Source organism: Procambarus clarkii, chromosome 45 (assembly GCF_040958095.1).
Source record: "Procambarus clarkii isolate CNS0578487 chromosome 45, FALCON_Pclarkii_2.0, whole genome shotgun sequence".
Lineage (NCBI taxonomy): Eukaryota > Metazoa > Arthropoda > Malacostraca > Decapoda > Cambaridae > Procambarus > Procambarus clarkii.
In genome coordinates, this window is record NC_091194.1 from 29,614,635 (window position 1) to 29,629,270 (window position 14,636).

A 14,636-nucleotide genomic window follows, 5' to 3' on the forward strand; every position below is an offset into this window, starting at 1 on the left:
GACTTGTATTACTTAGAACAGTTCCCCATGGAATGTTTGTAAGTTCCCTGTTTATTATCTCCCAGTCTATCCTTTTATAATTAAAATTGAATTTACTGAATAGCCCCTCTCGCTTTATCAACGTTTTAGGTCTATTCTGAGTATTGATGGTCGTTTGCACTTCAATGAGCTTGTGATCTGAATATGTGGTATCTGATATCGTAATGTCTCTGATAATGTCTTCATTGTTCGTAAAGACCAGATCTAGAATATTTTCATTTCTCGTTGGCTCCGATATCTGCTGATTGAGTGAAAATTTGTCACAGAATCTAAGTAGTTCTCTAATCTGTGGTTGGTTAGGTCCTGATAGATTTCCTGGTATAATATTATTGTTTGTTATTTTCCACCTGAGACTAGGCAAGTTGAAGTCACCTAGGAAGATAATATCAGGTATCGGGTTCTCCAAATTATCAAGGCTATTCTCTATTTTGCTTATCTGTTCTGTGAATTCCTCAGCCGTTGCATCTGGCGGTTTGTATATTAGTATAATCACTAAATTTATTTTCTCTATTTTTAATCCCAGTACCTCTTCCACCTCATTTGTAACGTTTAGGAGCTCCGAGCATACAAGGTCTTCCCTAATATGCAGACCCACTCCTCCATGTGACCTAATTTTCCTATCACACCTGTATAGGTTATATCCTGGAATCCATATCTCACTGTCCAACAATTCCCTTGCATGGGTTTCTGTGAAAGCTCCAAATACTGCATTTGACTCCGTGAGGAAGCCATTTATGAACTGTACTTTGTTGTTTGTTCTTGTTTTCAGTCCTTGTATGTTGGCAAAGATGAATGAGGTTACTCTATTAGTGATAGTTTGAATGGGAGACTTTCGGCAAGTCCATTATTCGTGGACATAATGAGTTTGTTCTGACCAGTACTGATTGTTGTAGGGCAGTTGTCTGTCGTAGTTGTAGTTCCCTTTCGGTGGGTAATTGTATCTGTAATTCTGGAATGCAAGTGGATCTGGCATCCAGTTCCATACACTCTCCATGCTGCTCCTTTTGAATTCTCTGCCGGTCTGGTATAAAAAATTTATAGAGTTTCCTCCAAATTCATTATCCTGCTTGCCACTCTTTATGTAGCGTTCCGTGCCTTTCACGTGAAAGTGTGGGCAGCTGAGGTCATAGCATTTTCTGTCCTCCAGTGAGGTTTGGCACATGTCAGGATGGAAAAACCTACATATTGATCCAAATCGACACTCACCTTTCCTAAGCATATTTAAACATTTTTTGCGATGTTGGTAACTGCCTTCTAATCCTTTCTTATTACCAGCATATCTATGTCTGCATATGCCCTTTGCATAAAATTTGCATAAGTCTGTCCTTCTGTTCTGAATTGCTCTATCGGGAACCGTCGTAGTGTCTGTACCTATCGAGCTGTCCGTGCTGTCTGTTACACTTTCTAGTTTACTGTCATCTACATCCTGGCCTACTGAGTCAGAGTTTACAACTTCCTGAGTTTCAGCCTCAGTTTCATCCCTGACTATAGCCTCCGCCCCTTGTATATTAGAATTGTTGTTCCTTTCCCACTCCTTCTGGATGGCTGGTAGGCTTCCAATGAATGATGTTTTCCGATCATGCGTCATGTTATCTAGAAGGTTTTTTAGGATATTCCAAGCTGGCAGGTCATTTTTACACACCCAGAACAAGTGGCCAGCTCTCAGTGCCGTAGTGTTACTCACTCCTGTACAAGCCGAATGGAATCTAGTCTTACAGATATAACATTTAATTCCCGTTACCTTCGTCTTTAAGAAGTTGTTACAGTGGCCACAAATTTGTTTATTTACTCCCATATTGCCTTGTTTTGTTGTATATATCTATATATTTATAATATTATATGTATATTGTATATTTGTAACAATATATATGTATATATATTTATATGTTTAATATTTATAATATTGTATGTATACCGTATATTTGTAATATTATGTATGTTATTTTGTTCAAACTTTATGGCAGGTACTTAGCGTAGGTAGCGAGGCTGGTCCCCGGTCAGTACAGGTGACCTCTTGTGGCCCAGGTTGATGTCACCAGTTTCCAGTTACCCGATTTATAACCACTGATGCCGCCTCTTGCCACTATTCTATATTTCTAGTATTCTATATTTATAATATTCACTTCCAACTTATATGTTGTTGTGATACCCGTTCCACATCACTGTTCCACGAATCACCGTTCACTATTTTTTTGTTTTTTTCCTAATACACGCATGTACACAAAGCCTCGTTCACTGGCTCACACGCGGTCTCCCGTTTATTCTCTATTTAACTCAAAGTTCTATTGTTAATGACTATTTTCAATTTTCCAGCGGGTCACTATGCACTTTGTTATGTCTGTAATCAGTAATCCACGGCGGTAGTCCTAAGAATCCCTGTTAATGTCACGATTTTAACGGAGCGCGCACGGTACGTCTACCCCCTCCCTCGACCTCGACCTCGACAAGTACTTGTTATCCTATTAAAGTGTCTTTTCTGTGTTGATCTGAGTGGTCAATCCTCACTTCTCACTTTCAACCCAGTTCTCACCTTCTCAACATATGAAACAGATATAGGTTGAGACGGAGTCAACTGATGGTGTATACGTGTTTATCTGTGTGGTATTGTTACGAATCAATAATACTTGAGCCTGATATTTATCATGAAAAATCAATAATATTCCTTATGCCATTCAATACTCTGCAATAACTACAATACTCAACTTGCAATACTCTAAACAACTACATATTCACCAATGTCTCTCATCTCAACATTAGAGAGTACACTGTTTAATATGAGAGTCTGGAAAGGACCAGTACCTCTCACCATAACAGCTGGCTTCCATTTACTTCTCTTACACAATTCTTCACCCTGGAAACAGGTATATCTTAAAAATCAGTCATCCAATGTGGCTTCAGTGGAACAACATTATAATTAGTTCTTGCAACCACTGTCTCAATATCAGACCGGTAGGTCTCAACTCAGGGTGGAGAATAACACATGAATTAACTTCATGACCTCTTATCTTGCAATGTTTGCAATATCTGCAAGTGGTCGAAACAGTTGAACCAACTGCAAGTTTAGACACTACATTATTAGAGTGTAACAACCCTGCCTTACTTTTCTCAGTCTTTGGCATTACATGAGAAGAATTCATGTGAGTAAGTGGGTTAGCTGGTCTAGTCTGGAAAACATGAGATTTAGGAATATGATAATGACATAGAATTATAAGTATTAGACTGTGCTCGGAAAGGCACCTTAGTGAGTAACTCATATTCGTCTGCTGGCTTTGCTAGTGGAATAATGTTAGTGGTCTGTTTATGTTCAGCTATAAACGCGGCTAATTTATCTGGTAGACAACCTAAGCTCTCCTCCGTCACAATGAGGTTTCTTAAAGTCTCTAAATTTGTAATTGAAAGCGATTTTACCCATCAATCAAAGTGATTAATTTTAACTCTTTAAAATCAGAAATACTTTGATCGTATGTCCTATATAAACCTCGATTTTTTTCTAGAATCTTGAATCTAGGCCGCTGGAATCTGCTGGTCTGCTGTACAAATTTATAGTCATAAGAAGATGCAAACACTTCTTGGGCTTTCCCTTTAAACTGTCCCTGTATGATTGCAACCCAATGATCCACAGGCCAATTCATACTGACTGCTGTCTTTATGAAATGTAAAAAAATCTCTGGAATGTTGCAAACATGTGCAAATATTTCATTTAAAATTATCTGCTACTAGAAATTTTAGCCAATTATCCTCTGTTTGCAAACTGTAGGTAGTAACTAAGTGATTGTAACTTATTCACAACTGCCCACTGTATGGTGGCGGTGTGCAGGACAAACATATAAATTATGACACTAGCTCTCCACATATGTCAGTTCCTTAATTTAGAAACTGTACTTTTGGTCGATCTCGAACTCATTGATGATGTGACGACGCATATTGAATTTTGTAACTAGCTCATCAATATTGTAACTTGTTGTTAAGGTGTCCTTTCCTATTTCTCCCCAGTGCCTAGGTGTCTAGGTGTTGGAATTACTCACTGAATACTTGAAGGAGTCAAGTGTGATGTATTTTAAGAGACTTTGAGCTATTGTTAACAAGTGGACTTGTGTTAAGAGAGACAAGTGTTGATGAATAACGTAGAGTATCATCATGTTGTTATCTAAGAGAGACAAGTGTTTGTGATTAACGTAAAGTACTTAACCAGTGTTAAGAGTCATATCTTCTTTCCTTGCAGGATTCCTGAGGTGAAGGGAATCATTTGATATAGGAGGCTACTGGATAGCTTACAAATTTATGGAGAAATTGTCATTATTGAGTTTTGCAGGTGAGGGGGGCTAACGCCCCCTAATACATACAAAATGGCGACGTCTCTTTCGGGTTGGTGCTAGGACGTGAGGACGCCAGCAGGCTGGCGATTGGCTGGCCGAGGTCACGTGACGTGCTGACCAATCAGAGCCCGCTGTGACATCACCGGGAGGCCTGGCTCACGACCTGCAGGTCACTGCACCAGCAGAGAATTACGGACCTTCGACGCGAGCGGAATTGTGTCAGTGAGCTCTCGAGCATGGAGGTTTTAGGAACCTCGCTCAGTGGATTTGAGCAGCCTAATGCAGTTTACCATCATCGGAGAGGACTAGTGTACTCCCGCGGAGAACGAAGAAGCCGAGTTTAGTGGGCGAAAGAAGGCAGAGTACTTGTGGCTGTTAGTCTGCGGCAGAGGTGAGTGGCGACGCTGGGTGGGCAAGTCTGACACCCTGCGGGTCCTACCCCAGTACGACGTGCAGCGCTGCTCTGACCAGCTCACATCTACTGAAGTTCCGGAGTGGAAGCATCGTGTCTGGATCCATGAGAAAGTGTCTTGGTGAAGGAGTGAGTGTGGAAAGCGACGTGCTCAGTGATCACTGGTTGAACCAGCGTGGAAGATCTGAATCCAGGTAATAGGAATGGAGATGACGCAATTCTCCACCACGCCAGAGGACCTGTGACACACAATCGGAACGCCGAGGAGCGTCCTGGGAACCGTATACCTTCTACCATCGGAGAACAGAACGTCGATGGATAGGAATGTTTAAGGGTAGATCATTATTTCCCTCCCATTACCCCTTTGATGACTAGGCTAGATAGGCCAAGCATATATTATATTAGTGTTTATTATTATCATGTTAGTAGTAGGTTAGGCTGTAAGCCTGTACAGTATTTTCTACAACCTGGAGAAGACAGCGTGGGAACGTGTGTGGCAGAGTTGGTGGACGAGAGGTCTACGTCAGCGGAGCTGCCTCCCCCCAACCCACCACCATGAGAGGGTCCGAGTGCCCCTTTGAATTTGCCCAGTTGCCAGAGGTGGTGAGAGGAGAGCGGCCAACGTTCTCCAGTTAATCTAATTATAAATAAATAAATAAATATATATATATATATATATATATATTTTTTTTTTTTTTTTTTTTTTTTTTTTTTTTTGAGATATATACAAGAGTTGTTACATTCTTGTACAGCCACTAGTACGCGTAGCGTTTCGGGCAAGTCCTTAATCCTATGGTCCCTGGAATACGATCCCCTGCCGCGAAGAATTGTTTTTTCATCCAAGTACACATTTTACTGTTGCGTTAAACAGAGGCTACAGTTAAGGATTTGCGCCCAGTAAATCCTCCCCGGCCAGGATACGAACCCATGACATAGCGCTCGCGGAACGCCAGGCGAGTGTCTTACCACTACACCACGGAGAATATATATATATATATATATATATATATATATATATATATATATATATATATATATATATATATATATATATATATATATATATATATATATATATATATATATATATATATATATATATATATATATATATATATATATATATATATATATATATATATATATATATATATATATATATATATATATATATATATATATATATATGACGTACCTAGTAGCCAGAACGCACTTCTCGGTCTACTATGCAATGCCCAATTTGCCTAATAGGCCGAGTGATATTCTTTATTTTCAATAATTTGTTTCCAATTAGTTTATATGAATAATTATTAGTATATTATATTAAGAACATAAATTATTGACTTAGTTGTGTTAGTTTAAGTTAGGTTAAGATAGGTTAGGTTAGGTTAGGTAGGATTGGTTAGGTTCGGTCATATATCTACGGTAGTTTTAACTCAAATTTAAAAAAAATTAACTCATACACAATGAAATGGATAGCTTTATCATTTCAAAATATTTTTTTTAAATATATACATTCAGGAAAACTTGGCTTAGTTGGGCCTTGCACAGTAGGCCATGTACTGCGTTCTGGCTACTAGGTACAATATATATATATATATATATATATATATATATATATATATATATATATATATATATATATATATATATATATATATATATATATATATATATATATATATATATATATATATAACTGAAAACTCACACCCCAGAAGTGACTCCAACCCATACTGCCAGGAGCAACGCAACTGGTATGTACAGGACGCCTTAATCCGCTTGACCATCACGACCGGACATAAGCTATGCCCAAGATTACCATCCGGGTGCCGGCTTCAAATAGCTTCGGCTATTACCTCCTTATGTCTGGTCGTGATGGTGACGTGATGGTGACTTGAGGTTAGTGCCGAGTCTTCCTTCACTCTTCCGTGGGTATAAGGCCGGACCGCAAGTGGCGGTTCCACCTGTGGTTCGACTGAAGGGCTCCCAGGGCGATCAGTGGCATGCAAGTGTGTGGGAGCAAAGACCCGGAGCAGTGGTCATTGTGTGGTCCTCATCTCAGGTACCGACACAACCCAGTAGGCCACTCATGTAACAAATTGGTGACCTTGCCAGGATAAGAAAATAGTGTTGCCAGAAGGCGAATACAATGTTACCAGGGTTGTGAACAGTGTTGCCAGAGAACACAGTGAACAAGTAGCCCAGTAGTGCAGAGACTGTGATAGTGTAGTTAGTGTGGTGTTGGTGCAGTTGCTCAGTGATTAGAGATGGAGGAGGATAAAGTGAGTAAGTTTATTGCGACAAGGGACCAGAGCATGTGGGCGGAGTGCACTAAGGTTCAGCTTCAACAAGTGCGAATCACTTCGACATCCGATTGAGGACGTCTAAGGTGTTGGAGCGCCGGCTGGAGATAATGACGCAACTCTCAGCTCGAGAGGAGACGGCAGGGAAAGAGCCGTCCCAACCAGAGCCGTTCCGAGTGCCTCCCGGTGGGAAGGACCCAGAGAGATCGAGGAAGCAGCGAAGGGTTCAATGGCAGCAAGAGGAGGCACCTCCTCTTGCTGCCATTCTAGCGGCACTCGGTTGCCGCTAGAGATAATGTGGATGAAACTAGTGGCCGAACTGTGGATGAAACTAGTGACCGAACTGTTTTAAGAGAAGAGGGAGGCCGTGTAAGAAACGTACAAAAGGCGGTGATAGCCGAGGCTATTTGAACCACCACCCTGAAAGCACTTTGATGGTAATTGCCTCGGCTATAACTGTCTTTTGTTCGATCATTTATGGTCAATTTTTTTAAGGCACCGTGAACACCAGTTGCAATGTGCTCCTGGAGGTTCGGGTTCGAGACACTTCTGGGGTGTGGAGTTTTCAGTTGCATATATGCTTGGGGACCATTCAAGCTTGTTCGCATTTGTGTTCCTCACGTGTGCCCCACAAAATGAGGTGATTTGATGAAATAGATGAAAAATGATTTGATGAAATAAATGAAAAATTAAATAGATTTGATGAATAGAAGAAGTTTGCAAAGACCTGCATTTAAAACATGTTTTGCACTCACCTGGTTAGGCCATTGAGACTGTTCCATGCTTAAGGCAGGGACCTGAAATATAAATCATATATATTATTAAGAGAAAGTTGATAGTACTCATCTAAGCAACAATGCCGCCAGACATACGAATATTTGTATTGTGCATCATGCATGTTTATGTGAATAACTTAGTCCATCCTCTTGAGTTGACACAACGGACAGAAAATGAGATTCTAAACTACTTTAACCTATTGACCAGGCATAGAAGATTGTAAAAGGTAGTAGCAAGGCAAGGTAGGGTGTGAGCAGCTATAATTTATTGTAAACCTTTATTTGGGCGTTGAGGATTTTGACATCAAAATGCGGATGGATTTCACAGTTTATTTTTGCCTTCCTTATCTCCTTTTTAACATTTTTTTTTTTTTGAGATATATACAAGAGTTGTTACATTCCTGTACAGCCACTAGTACGCGTAGCGTTTCGGGCAGGTCCCTGGAATACGATCCCCGCCGCGAAGAATCGTTTTTTCATCCAAGTACACATTTTACTGTTGCGTTAAACAGAGGCTACAGTTAAGGATTTGCGCCCAGTAAATCCTCCCCGGCCAGGATACGAACCCATGACATAGCGCTCGCGGAACGCCAGGCGAGTGTCTTACCACTACACCACGGAGACTGTGTTTCTAACCAATAACCATTTCTAACCAATTGGACGATATTCTTGTTCTAGACTTAATACTTCTTAATTCTTAATACTTTTGTACCATTTTTTATTTGTATCCATAAAGTTCTACAGATCCATTGTTATCCCTTTTGGGTCATTATTATTAAATCTAATCAATTTGTATGATATACTACGTTTTTGTGCTTTGCTAAGAATTTATGTAAATAAGTTATATTTTGAATCCACATCGAAATCCCTTTTTACGTCATTTATCACTAGGTTCACGTTTCCTAAATATAAACTTATCCAATTTATTTAATAACCATTATTTCTTGTTCTATTATGTGATTATTGCCTTATATATTTAATGCCTTATAAATATCTCCCTTGTTATACCCATTTTCCACTTGTACACTTCAATCATGTCACCCCTAACTCTTCGCCTTTCAAGAGAATATAAATTAGGTTTTTAAATCTCTCTTCATATGAAGATTTGTAATTTGTGGGATTAACTTTGTCATCCTACACTGAACGACTAATAGTGAATTTATATCCATTCAGTTGTATAGCGACCAAAACTGAACTGCATAATTTAAATAAGGCCTAACAAGAGCAAGATATAGCTGAAAAATAACACCAAGACTTTTATTTCCTATGCTTCGAGAAATAACTCCCAGTATCATATTAGCCTTATTACAAAAATGTATGCATTGATTTTTTGTTTTTAAATTCTTACTAATCATAACTCCCAGATCCCTTTCGCAATTAGACTTCACAATCTCAATACCCTCTAGCTCGTATCTTATAACGCTATCAAAACATTACTTAGCCTTACATTTATCAGCACTGAACTGCATCTGCCAACCTTTTGACATTTCAACACCCTACTTAGATCGTCATGAAGTGACTTCTCAGGCTACTTTCAAATTTAATCCAAACCAGTTTTCAGATCCTCGGTTAATTTGCAAATATTGCTGCTCAGACCTGAATCTAAATCATTTATATTTATCATAAATAACAGAAGTTCCAAGACAGAGCCTTGAGGCACTCCACTAACAACAGGTTCCCATTGACTTAACTCCATTTATACTAACTCTTTGTTTCCTTTGGTATAACCATGCCCCTAATCCAACTTGTGAGCTGCTAGTTCGTTTAGCTAAGCAAATAAGAATCATTTGACGCTAGTTACAAAATTATTAATGTTATATATACATGTACACGTACTCATGCATACATGTACATATACATACGTATACATATATATATATATATACATACACTTACATATTTAATCACCCACACAAATACACACATCAATAATCGTTTGTGTCACAAGTGATTCAGCAAGAGGCTCACAACAGTCACTATACAACGCACTTTACATCTATGATCAGTCGCACAGTTACTAGTCTTGCTCCACACCCACCCAACTGGGCGGGAGCTTTAGTCATGTGCATGCATTACTTACAGTAAGCAAATTTTGGATACTTCGCTAAGATTTCGGGCAGCACATCATTATGAATGAATTGCTTACACATTTCTTGGACACTATTGATGGTGGTATCTCTAAATTCCGCGATTTTTTCACTTTCCATTATATAATGACGCAAAGTATGCGAATAGTTCTGCTGACAGAGTTTACATTTAGTCAAATCTACATCAGCAGATGTTACAAATTCCCAGAGGAATTTGTAGCCAAGCCTAAGCCTAGCAGTGGTAACATCTAGAAGTCTGCTAACCTTATTGCAAGACCCATAGACGTGCGGTGCTTCCTGCATAATAGAATGTTGATAGATGGAGTAACTGGTGTGAATTTCACTTTGCCTCAAGTTTCCGAAATTTTGTTGATATTCCCGGAATATTACTGTCGTCAGGCTGCTCAAAGGCAGTCCAAGTTGGTAATCAATTCCCTCTTTACGAGCAAAGGTCTTGGCCAACTCACCAGTTCTATCATGCATTCGGTCACCAATATGGGAAGGAATCCATAGGAGACAGACTCTGACGTCATCATTGATTATTCCATTATATCTGTTTCTAGCTTCAGAGATAAGCACGTCACAGTTATGCCTTGGATAAGACAAATTGTTTGCCTATGTGAGACATGACAGAAGAATTAACTGTGAGAGATAAGGCAGGAGTGATGTGGCGTAAGCTGACACAACCCTTATCTACCACGTCACACCCTAATCACTGTACCGCCAAGGTTGACAAAGCTTCGCTTTTTACGCACTCATATGGATATCACATCCTTTTTCACGTGATATCCTTTTTCACGAGGCTATTTCCATCCCCCTGTCGGGGGGATGGAAATAGCCTCGGCTACCATCCTCATTTGTCCGATCGTGTTGGTCGAACGGTAAAGGGATCCTGTACGCCAGCACAGTGCTCCTGGCAGTATGGGTTCGAGTCACTTCTGGGGTGTGAGTTTTCAGTTGCATATAGTCCTGGGACCTTTCAGGCATATGCAATTGACGATCACTAAACACTGCTCATTTGTATGCGGAAAAACCACAAAGAAATGGAAAAGAGAGGTGAACGTTTCGGCCTGTTAGAGCCTTTGTCAACACCAGACTGAGTGTTGATAAGGCTTTAACAGGCCGAAACGTTCACCTCTCTTTCCCATTTGTGTTTTTTCCGCACATATATATATATATATATATGTCGTACCTAGTAGCCAGAACGCACTTCTCGCCCTACTATGCAAGGCTTGATTTGCCTAATAAGCCAAGTTTTCTTGAATTAATAAATTTTCTCTAATTTTTTTCTTATGAAATGATAAAGCTACCCATTTCATTATGTATGAGGTCAATTTTTTTTTATTGGAGTTAAAATTAACGTAGATATATGACCGAACGTAACCAACCCTACCTAACCTAACCTAACCTATAAAGATAGGTTAGGTTAGGTTAGGTATCCGAAAAAGTTAGGTTAGGTTAGGTTAGGTAGTCGAAAAACAATTAATTCATGAAAACTTGGCTTATTAGGCAAATCGGGCCTTGCATAGTAGGCCGAGAAGTGCATTCTGGCTACTAGGTACGACATATATATATATATATATATATATATATATATATATATATATATATATATATATATATATATATATATATATATATATATATATATATATATATATATATATAAATATATAGGTGTGTGTATGTTGTAGAATATGACCGAAAAGGTAATATTAATAATTGTAACACGAATACACGAATCTTCTCAATATTTCTTAAGTTTTTCTTCACTTTCGAGGGTATTTGAAAAATTAACTCTCCAAAATTCATTTTTTACATTTTTATTTTTGGTTTGACGCCTGAAACTGTTTTGTAAGGGCTTCTTTCATTTTCAAAGACTAGTTTACACATAAAATACATCATACTTATATTTGTTTTGGGTGAGGTGATGTGACACAAAAGTGTTCGGTGAGATGACAGAACACGAATCAATGGGTATAAATTGGGTATGAACACCTAAGAATGGAAGTAAATACAGAAGGCCAATTGGCCCATACTTTCTCTTGCTGCTTCTATGTTATTTGGGGTCTTGAAGTGGGTAGAATATAGTTTTGCATTAATTTGGCTGTTTATAACTGGTGGTGACTTTTTTAAAGTCAACACAACAAAAAAAGAAAGGTGAAACGCCATGCAACCTCTGAAGAGTCAACTAGCACAACACTTGTATCCCCTATTAGACTGTTTTACAGGAACTTCTTGTCGACGGCTCATAAAACGGAGGAAAATGTCCTGAAAGATATTATTAGTAGAAACGTTATCCCTACAGACAAAACTATTGACATTTTACTACAAAAACTAAAAAACGGCCAATCTACTCATGAAAAACTCCCCAAACACCAAACAGAACGCCTTGAAGGAAACCAACGTCGTCAATGCCTTCAAATGCCCACTTGGGGACCGTATGCCCCAACGAACTCAGTATATAGGCAAGACAACAACGTCTCTTTCTAGACGATTGACAATGCACAAACAACAGGGCTCCATCAAGGAGCATATAATTTCCTCACAAAACCAGACCATCACCAGAGAAATTTTGAAGTCTTGACATTCCCTGTACATATCCAGGTTTGTATTCCCCGATAACCTTTGGCAGGTGGAGTCCGGATTTCTTCGCGTTACAGTTTCAATCAATCTGTCTACCTTCAATTTTAATTCGACTGTAGTGTCCTTCGTTACCTTTTGGAATTAATCTTACCCTTTCGGTCAACAACATATATCTTATTCAACAACATATGTTTACAAGAAAGACTGCTACGAAAATATACTAAAATTAGAATGCACGACCCAGCAGCAAGAAACCAAGCTTTCACGATAAAATATCGCCAAGATCTGATTCGAAATCAAATACACAAGGCAGAAAATGAGATCAACGATAGCAAAACGCAACTACTTCTTGCTACAGATAAATGGTGACACACCAACATCGACGAAGATCTCGTATTCGAATCGACCAACACCACGACGTCCTTTCAGATCGACATCGCCACAGCACCGAAACCAGGATCCTCAAGAAACTGACAATATTTGGAGGTCCTATGATGATTCCTCGACCCAGAGATGGCTTCTTAAACCTTGCTGGAATCAACCTCACGGAGGACCAAATCACTCTCTTGAATCATTTCATTAAAATATTTTATACTTGTGATGATTGTATATGAGTTAGAGTTATGGAACCTAGTAGTTTCCATCTCTGATTCAGAAACAAAATTAAAAATGACAGGCAGTGTCAATATGGAAGGTGTAAACCGACCGTATGTAAATGTATATATGAATTACTGTTACAGTTATAAATACAAAATTTTGGGAATTCAGGAGAAGCAAAGAGTATTCATGGCTAAAAAATAATGAAATAACTTTGTCAGAACAAATTATTTTTTATTCGTGTAACAGAAGCATACTATTCCTGAAGGACCCACTTGTGTGGATATTCAGGAAGTTGCTCTAATATTAACTAAGAAGGTTCAGGTGTATAAGGGAGGGTAGGTGGTCACTCTCAGCATCAAACAGTAAAGTCTTTAATATTTGGTCTTGGGAACCCCACCGTCTGTCAGGTAATGTCAGGATCCAGGTGGTAAGAATATGCAGGTGAAAATATTGATAGATCGCAAAGTATTACGATAATATCGAAAGAATCTTCACGTAACTATATACGTCACTGTGTATCAATGACTTCCCCTTGTCGTGTACTACACAAAAGTGGACTTTCTCCCACAACCAAAATTCTGGCTGCAATATACATCTTTGCAACTCTAATGGAATTATAACGATTACATAAAAGTTTTGAACTTCACACAGTAAGAAATGCAACTCACCCAAGAAGGTTCCTGAATCTTAACAACCGGTTTTGGGTGAATGTAGTTGGTTATTTTTGTGACGACAGCCAGGAGGATGAGGCCGACCACGCCAGCAGTCAGACCCTTCACCCCCCAAACACCACACATCACTCCCAGGCAAAATGTTAACAACAATTTCTTGTCAAAGTACATATAAAAAAAAATAACCAATAAATCCGAAACGCTTAATGCCATTCCTTATCGTGAAAGGTTCAGGTTTTCTGCGGATATTGTTTAGAATATTTGTTGTGTATTTATTACGCAAAATTATAATTGCGGCCTTATATGCGTTAGGATGATTCTGTTCGGTTAAGGACAAAGTACCACTAGCATACCATAGAGGTGGTATGCGGTAGTATGATTGTGTCCTTCTATAAGAGGTGAGAGACGCGCAGTTACACACGACCCGCCGCTCGCCACAGTGGTACTGACCTGTGCAGCACAGTCCCCTGAGATAGTGTTATCATGGTCACCACGTGGCCCCCTACTGTGGTGTCACTAGATCCATGTGTACCGCTACTGTGTCACTAGTACCATGGTGGTGACGTGTATGTTACTGTGTGTCACTAGTACCATGGTGGCCTCGTGTCCTGTTCCTGTCTGTCACTAGTACCATGGTGGCCTCGTGTCCTGTTCCTGTGTGTCACTAGTACCATGGTGGCCTCGTGTCCCACTACTGTCTGTCACTAGTACCATGGTGGCCTCGTGTCCTGTTCCTGTGTGTCACTAGTACCATGGTGGCCTCGTGTCCTGTTCCTGTGTGTCACTAGTACCATGGTGACCTCGTGTCCTGTTCCTGTGTGTCACTATTACCATGGTGGCCTC

The 14,636-nt window shown here is 39.4% G+C and overlaps 1 protein-coding gene across 2 annotated transcripts in view; it reads right to left on the bottom strand.

The window, feature by feature from the left end:
* The window catches only part of LOC138349749 (extended synaptotagmin-3-like), a 493,790-nt gene extending 479,556 nt beyond the window's left edge, over positions 1-14,234 (bottom strand). For both annotated transcript variants that reach the window (XM_069300993.1, XM_069300992.1), the window contains exons 1-2: positions 13,791-14,234; positions 7,829-7,870 (exon numbers count right to left, since the gene is read on the bottom strand). In XM_069300993.1, coding sequence (XP_069157094.1) covers positions 7,829-7,870; positions 13,791-14,006 — 258 coding nt within the window. In that variant the 5' untranslated portion in view covers positions 14,007-14,234. The remainder of the gene's footprint in view (positions 1-7,828; positions 7,871-13,790) is intronic.
* Between the last annotated feature and the right edge of the window lie 402 nt (positions 14,235-14,636).